Genomic DNA, 8382 nt, shown 5'->3' on the forward strand with positions numbered 1-8382 from the left:
AGGCACGATCACGTGACGAGGCGGTTGGCCAATCCGAGAGGGCTCCCGCCTCCCGCGCGCGAGGGGCCGGGTCTCTCGCCATAAGCCTCTCCCCCCCGGCGGGCGGAGCCGCCTCTTAGAGAGGTGCACCCACCCCCCTTCCCTCCTCCCTCCCTCCTCCCCAATCCGGCTGGATCCTGCCGCGGTGCCGCTGGCGCTGCTGGGATGGCGGGGGGGCGGCGGGGTGGGGGGGAGTTTGCCCTGCGCAGCGCGGCGGCAGCCAGGAGGCTGCCCGTGAGGTGCCCCGCGCGCGCAGCAGCCCGGCGCGAGCCGCCAGCAGCAGCCCCGGGGGTCTCGCGATGCCCAAGAGAAAGGTGGGGCGGGTGGGGGCGGGGAGGCCGAGCGATCCCCGCAGCCCGAGCCCCCCCACCCTCCACGGGGTCTGGAAGGTTCGGCGGCGGGTGGGGGGGGTGGGGGCTGGGCAGGCGCCTCACGCGCTGTGTGTGTTACAGGTGACGGTGGCGGAGGGACAGCGCCCCGAGGAGGTGGGTGACCGCGGGCCCCAGCCCTCCCGCCCGCACACCGTGTCGTTTCGCTCTCTTTTTACTGTTTGTTTTTTCCCTGTCTTGTAGCCGAAGAGGCGATCGGCGCGGCTGTCCGCTGTGAGTACAGCAGGGAGAGTCCTAGAACCACGAAATGGGTTGGGAGGGACCTTAAAGCCCATCCAGTCCCAACCCCCCTGCCATGGGCAGGGACGCCTTCCACTAGATCAGGCTGCCCAAGGCCCCATCCAACCTGGCCTTGAACACCTCCAGGGATGGGGCAGCCACAGCTTCCCTGGACAACCTGTGTCAGTGCCTCACCACCCTCATCGTGAAGAAATTCTCCATCTAAATCTTCCCCCTTCCAATTTAAAGCTATTCCTCCTCATCCTATCACTCCATACCCGTGTAAAAGTCCCTCCTCAGCTTTCCTGCAGCCTGTTCAGTTACTGGAAGGCTGCTGTAAGATCTCCTCAGAGCGTTTTCTTTTTGAGGCTTAACAATCTCTCAGCCTGTCCTTATAGCAGACCTGCTCCAGCCCTTGGATCATCTTTGTGGTCTCGTTTGGACCCGTTCCAACAGTTCCATATCCTCCTTACCTTGGGGATTCCAGAACTGGACACAGCACTCCAGGTGGGGTCTTTCCAGAGCGGAGTGGGGAGGCACAATCGCTTTCCTTGCCCTGCTGGCTGTGTTTCTTTTGATGCAGCCCTGGATACGGTAGGCTTTCTGGGCTGCTAGCATGCACTGCCTGCTCATGTCAAGCTTCTCATCAACAGGCATCCCCAAGTCGTTCTCCACAGGGCTGGTCTCAGTGAGAAGGGCGGGTGTGTTGCCTTCCTGTATTGAAAAGGGGGATTACCAAGGGCTCTCTTGCTTGCTCTTTCTTTACAGAAACCTGCTCCTGCCAAAGCAGAGCCAAAACCAAAAAAGTTACCGGCAAAGGTGAGAGCCACTGGGAAGAGGGAAGGGACAGGAGGTGGTGGAGGCTGTTGTACAGGTGCCTGGTGGCATCCCATTTTGTGTCATCGAAGCATGGTGGTATGTGGGCGTTTTCACTCTTTCTTGTGAGAATGTTCACTCTGCTGAAATACCGTTTTCAGATGCTTCTGACGGTGTCTATAGGTTCATTCCTCCACTGTTTGAGTAGTCCTCTTTAAGCTCTCAAGTATGGCATAGTAACGTGAGCACTGATTCGTGGGTGTTAGCTGGTAGTCTGGTACTGAGCAGGACTACAATGTTGAAGCGACTATGCATAGGATTATATTTCAGCACTGTAATAAATATGCTCACAATTTAAAGCTGAGTGTGGGGACAGGAAAAAGTATTTAAATTACTTGGGCACACACTGAAAAAAATCTGAGGTTCCATTTATGTGGTCTGTCATATGGGTCTGTGTGTGTATGTGTAAGTAAGCATGGTTTAGTTTGAGCTTCCAGTTTTTCAGTATAGCCCACACAGTGCCAGCAACGGAGGTGGAAAATTATTTGGGTTTTGGGAGGAATAAAAGAGGCTGTGTATCTGTTGGCTTGTTGGTATATGTTGGTTTTCAGTGTTCCTTCGTGATTATAGACTTTTTAATGTATGGATGAAGAGCATTTCAGATACACTGATGTAGAACTCTGCTTTGCAAATTGTTTTGTTTTCATTTTATTAATCATACTGAATAGTTGCCTATCAGTAACACACTTTCATTCCAGTGGTTTGAATATTAGTGCATTCCCATTCTCAAAGTTGTAAACCCAAAGAACTTAGAGAAGTTCTCCAATTTTACTTCCGTTCTGATTCTCTTTTTTTCCAATGTCTTTTGTGCGGTGCATCTGATTCTTAATGCTGCTAGCTGGTAATACATGATGCTGATTTGCTGCCTGTAACTACTTTACTTCTAGAAAGAAATGTTTCCACCGTTCATAGCTGGGAACATATTAGTGTAAACCAAGGATACCACAAAAAATTTTTGTCATCTTAGAATATTAAGTAGGACACCTTGCACAAAACCCTCACAGAATGCTGCTGTAATATGATTATATGAAGAAGCTTACCATTGGCAATTCAAATAAGCGTACAACTTGTTCTACATTTGGTCCTCTTTGTCTTAAAACTCGTGATGCCACTAAAATATTTTGTCATCTGGAAACTCTCTTGTTATTAGTGTAAAAATACCTTTTGTTCTGATTTTGTTTTACTGTTCCAACTTTAGTACACTTTCTCTAATTCTAGCTATTTGTAGACTTTCTTTAAATGGGTTGCAGAAATATTTTACTGTTACAGACCAGTCAAATGATAGATTTTTATTTTTTTAAACAAATTATTATCTTTTTTGTGTATTTGATCTATCAAAAGATGCTTCTTTGCATCAATTTTGTAACTTCTTAAAACTTTCCAGACAGTATTTTTACTGGTTGGGGAAATTTTTCTTACTATGAAGTTACTTGGTGATTATTATTTTTAAATAAATATTAATAAAGAAAAACATATTTTTGACAATCAAAACATAGAAGTTTGTGTTGTGAAATGTCTGTTACCTGGATTTGTAATATTGAGTTTAGCCTTTATAACTTTTTAAAATTATTTTTTTTCCCATTAGCATGTTGCAACTGTTTTCTTTGTGCTCTTGAGATTTAAAAAAAATTATCTTTTCTAAAAAATAGGAGTAAAGAATTTCTAAAGTGTTGTGGATATTGATAATTTAGTTACCTGGCATAAGATACCTCAGTATTAGGGTTTTTTTTAACTTGCATCTCTTGTATGTGTAATGTAACTTACTGCATGTTCTTATCTAGTGGTGTAAAACACTTGGAACATCTCAGTAGTTGCAGTTAGTTGACAAAACCATATTTTCATGAGCATTCATGTAAAATAGGAAGTGTACTAATATTAAAAAGCTACACAGGTGAAATAAGGAAGTTGTGTGGTTTTTGTAAAGAAGAATGCTTGGAGTGAAGATAGTAGGGAATACTTACGACCAAATGGTTTCTGATAGTAATCTGAGATACACATTTCTACAGTACTTAAAATAAACAAAAATGAGAATTTCAGTGCTTGGAGTGAATTTAGGTCAGAGACAACAAATAAGGAGGTAATTTGAAGCACATAGTTATGAAATGCACACTTTTTAATATGATTAGATACATTTTAGAGCAGATAACTGTAGTGGTAGTCTTTCACATTGTACCTGCCAAGAAAAAGTGGTTAATTTATTGAAAATTTTTGTTAGTATCATTATGCCCCCTCACTGGAAGTGTTCAAGATGAGGTTGGATGGGGCCTTGAGCAGCCAGATCTGCTGGGAGGTGTCCCTGTCCATGGCAGGGTGTGATTGGAACAGGATGATCTGCAAGGTCCCTTCCAACCCAAACCATTCTATAATTCTATGATTACTTAATGTTTGACAGATGGTGTCAAAAGTAGTGTGTTTATGTAATTCTGAACTGATACGAGTATTTTGTAAGTAGGGGGATCAGCTGGAGGACGGGCAAACTGTACCATTTGGTTGCTGTAAGGAATGCTTGGGAGGATGCATTATGTATTTATATGAAAATAGTTCTTGAACAAATACTTTTTCCCTACCTACCTAACTACAGTCATGTAGATACAGAGGATGTGACTGAGACCCTGAAAAAGGAGCTCTGAAAATTATACTTTTAAGTGATGCATTTGTTTAGATTAAGTTACTGAAAGTCCCAACTATCAATATAAGAGAAAAAAAGAGAGTTTTAAGTGCTTTATATTTATAAAGTGGAAAGGCTCTATTGCTGTTTTTTTTATGTGCCACAAAGTTAAATCATGTATTACAAATTGCTCTGTCTGGCCACCAGAATCTACATATCTTCTCATCCCACTTAGATTCTCTCGTTTTCCTGACTACCTGAAATGGTCCGTATATAGTTTGGAAAAGTTTTTTGGCAGTTGAGCCTTTAGCTTCTTGGTTATTGGTACTAACTCTTGCTGTTTAGCAAGTCCATCTTGGTTTTGTGTGGATTTGATTATTTTCGAAGATTACCTAGTAGGTAATAGGAATTTACTTACTGGAAATTTATTTCATTGTAGGATAAATCTGAGGACAAGAAAGCTCAATCAAAGGGGAAAAGGGGGCCCAAAGGAAAACAGACAGAAGAGACAAACCAGGAACAGACGAAGGACAACCTGCCTGCAGAAAATGGGGAAGCTAAAAGTGAGGAGGTAAAGTTGTCTGTGTTCTTTGTTGCAAAGCAGCTGAATAACTTACTATACCGGTTTATCCAAACATCTGTCAAAAACATACACTGTTCTTAGAATCTGTTTCTGCCAAAAGAAGGATGTAGGCTATTAAAACAGGGGATGTGCCTGGAAAATTCAAGGTGCCCCAATAAGAGTTGCAGTGATAAGTCCCGGAAATTAAGGAAAAAGGTGAGAATGTTACTAAAGTTCTAAGATAGGACAATGTCTTTCAGAGAGAGTCAGTTTTGCCTGCTGGTAGATCTTGGCAAAATAATACACATAGGGTGTACAGAGGGGATACTGCTCTGTTTATGTGTCGGGGTTGGGGGCGGTCTCTCTTTGGAGGGTTTGGGTCTGCCTTTGCTGTGACTAGAAGAGAGGCTCCTCCTTGCTACAAAACCTTTTCGACAAATGCAGTGCTCATTTTCTCGGGACTGGAAGCAGTTGTCACTGAAGACCCAAAGTTGAAATGTTTTAACCAAACTTAAGAACATTTACAGGAGTCACATAGGCAGGCACCGCTGTTGGAAGGGATGGGTTGGTGCAGGAGTGGAAGAGAAGGTGCAGGAACTAGTAGAAGTTGCTATTCCTGAAGAAATTAATACGCCATATGAGTTTTGGCTGTAATACTGTGTTAAAATGACCATTTTGCTGAAGTTTTTGGAGTCACTGGTTATCTAACTTAAAACATCCTCCACACTTTTTTTTTTTCTGGAATGTGGACATTATTTAGTTTTAAATTTAGAACAGGATCTGCAGGGAGAAGTAGTGCCTCTTACTGGAGCGGGTGTAAACAGCTGGATGAAACACAAGTTTTCATGTGGTAGCAAGCCTAGAATTAGTTTCAGGTTTCTGCAATACTGAATGCCTTGCTCATTTTAATTATTTCAGTTGAGTTTGTTGATCAGATAGTCAGATGATTTTTTCAAATTTAAATGTGCGGTTCATGCTTCATATCTGGTTGTTGCATTGAAAAGCCTTTTTTTAAAGATAGAAAAAAAAATATCTGAATTCTATCACAGTGATCTATCAGTAGAGGAAAAGAGTTGGTTTTAAGTAGGCGATTAGTTTTGGTGGGTAAGTTACAGGGTGGTACTTGAGTGTACAAGACAACTTACTTCGGGGTAACAGTTTTACATTTGCAAGCTTACAGCGCGATCTTTTTGAAAAAGTTGTACCAACTATAAACTCTTTAGTTGGCTTTACTTTCTGGATAGCTCTGGCTCTGTGTTCCTATCACATAACATGGTCTTTTAATCTGCACATGTAGTATTTCAGCAATACCAGAAAAAGTGAAATTTGGCAGTGTTTCTCAGCTAGGGCCTATTTAATGCACTAGTGCAGAGAATATGTAAATTTACAAGCAATGAGCAATGACTTCTGGGGCACATGTTCATGCTGGTCACACCAGCCAAAATTGCAGGTTTGATATTGAAGACTAGAAGAGACAGAAGCATAGTCTGTCCTGTTTGACATTACTGTTTTCAGTCAGGACGATACTGTCAGTGATGCAATTTGTTAAATCACGATCTGGTGAAGGGTCAGTGGGGACTTGCAGTGACACGCAGAAAGTCTGACACCTAGGAAAGGAAATGGCTTTCCTACTTCATCCTTCTAAAGCTTCCCCCAGGTGGCAGTAAAGACTAAAAGGGTGTTAGGGTTCCTGTTTGGTTACTACTGTGATTAAACAGCCTGTTCTGCTAGTGATGCTGCAAAACGTCGGTATAATTAAATTAAGTACAATTTTTATGTTAATCCATATGTTATATTCCTTTTTTTAACCCACGTTGCAATTGCAGTGAGTTTTCCAGTCTAAGCGGATTTACAATTATAATCAGTATGAACTTTTTCGGAAGCCAAGGTGCAGCACATTGAGACCAGACTTGAAAACAGAATAGCTCTGCTGCTGCAGTTCAGTTTCACTGAATGCATTTTTACAATTATGTTTAATATAATGTAATTTTACAATTAAGTTTAATGTAATGCAGTACTGTGTTTCAGGTCTTAGTTACTTTAAAACGTGGTAGGATTTGAAAATATGTTAACAGTGCTGCACTGAAATTTACATGTGTGGAACATATCTATAGAGTCTGTTCTGAACACCCCGTATGCAGGGATTTTATCTTAGTAGGTTAAAAAGCCCCCTTTTCCTGTCATAAAGGCAATAGTTATTGAAATGAGCTTTGTTCTTTAAAAACAATAAAAATCCTTTGTAGTTTATATTGAGTAGTAACAATAGCAACATTCTAAACTTCATACGGATATGTCTGAGGAGACAGAAGCCTTTTCAAGACAGCTGGTTTTAGTAGGTTGTTACGTAAGAGAAAGAAGCAGATTGTGACACCAATTTATTAAGACTGTAAAGCATGGTACATACAAACAAGTCATGGTTGTTCTGTGTGTCGATTTAGCTAACTTTCGCATTAAAAATAGTACAAAATAAGAGGCTGAGACACTTAGAAACTTTATGCATTGAAGCGTTGTTTTGTTCTCTTTTTTTCAGACCCCAGCACCTGATGCAGCTGTAGAGAAAGAAGCTAAGTCTGAGTAACATCTGCTACCAAGTCTTTAATTGGTGGTCCTTCTACGTTTCTTCTTGTACAATTCAGAGGAATATTTTTATCAACTATTTTGTAAATGCAAGTTTTTTAGTAGTTCTAGAAAACACATTTTTAAAAAGGAGAGAATCCCAACTCAACCCATTTTTTTACATATTTAGATAAGTGTAAATGCATTTTTTAAGTGGTAAAATCATGTACTGGTTGTCTGTTTTCTATGAAACCAGAAATAAATGGCATGTTACATTAAGGAGAGGACTTTGAAGTCTTGATGAGGCTTCACATTCCTTAGACTGTAAGGGACAGTTTTTCTATCCTATTAAATGAAGCGTAACACAGATCAGACTTTGGAATTCATAATGACGTGTTGAGAATGTCCTAACATATTAGTTATTTATCTGTGGTTGTACCATCGGTAGAATTGCTTATCTAATAAAACTGCTCCCTAGTGTTGGATTTCTTGCTGAGTGATGTATATCTGTGACAAAGTTATTTTTGGTAGTTGCAGCTTTATTTTTTTCCAACAACTTTGTAGCTGTGATGCGAAAGATGGGAAAGTTTTATTACATCTTTACTGGCTTAAGTAAAAGTTTCTGTTTAGCAGACATAACTTGTGTCGGTATTTGAGATACTGGAACTTCACATCTAGTTTTAAAGGACAGCTTGTCTACAAAGATCAAATGAAAAATATTTGAAATGGTCTTAGAAAAAAAAAGCAGAATTATAGTTTTTAGATTTAAAAAACTATGTGAGTAAAAACAGCTGTAAAATTGTTCATAGTGTCTGTGATCACCAAACAAAAACCAAATAAATCTTGGATTATGAAAGGATGCTTCTGTATCTCCTGCATTGACTATGACAACTGGTGTAGGTTTTGATTCTTAACCATATTCTTAATGTTATTAAAAATGTACTTTCAAGGAGAGAGGTGGAAATGCAGGGAGTAGCATGTAGAAAACTGCAGTTGCAGTCCTAATCTGGACTTCCATTTTAAAAGCTGATTAGCCTAGTGCTTGTTCTGTTGCCTTAAAAAAATCAGTAGTTAGATGCAGAACATTAAAACATCTGATGCTTGCCAAGAGTTTGCATACTCACTTGTGTGTG

General features: G+C 40.8%; 1 protein-coding gene across 1 annotated transcript; it reads left to right on the plus strand.

Annotated features, from left to right (window-relative positions):
- Nucleotides 1-195: 195 nt before the first annotated feature.
- Nucleotides 196-8106, plus strand: HMGN1 (high mobility group nucleosome binding domain 1). Its single transcript, XM_054086118.1, has 6 exons — nt 196-353; nt 492-524; nt 612-641; nt 1416-1466; nt 4571-4702; nt 7224-8106. The coding sequence occupies exons 1-6, from the start codon at nt 339-341 to the stop codon at nt 7269-7271; spliced, it is 309 nt and encodes a 102-aa protein (XP_053942093.1). The 5' UTR covers nt 196-338; the 3' UTR covers nt 7272-8106.
- The last annotated feature ends 276 nt before the right edge of the window (nt 8107-8382 follow it).

The sequence above is a fragment of the Cuculus canorus genome, chromosome 1 (genome assembly GCF_017976375.1).
Source record: "Cuculus canorus isolate bCucCan1 chromosome 1, bCucCan1.pri, whole genome shotgun sequence".
Lineage (NCBI taxonomy): Eukaryota > Metazoa > Chordata > Aves > Cuculiformes > Cuculidae > Cuculus > Cuculus canorus.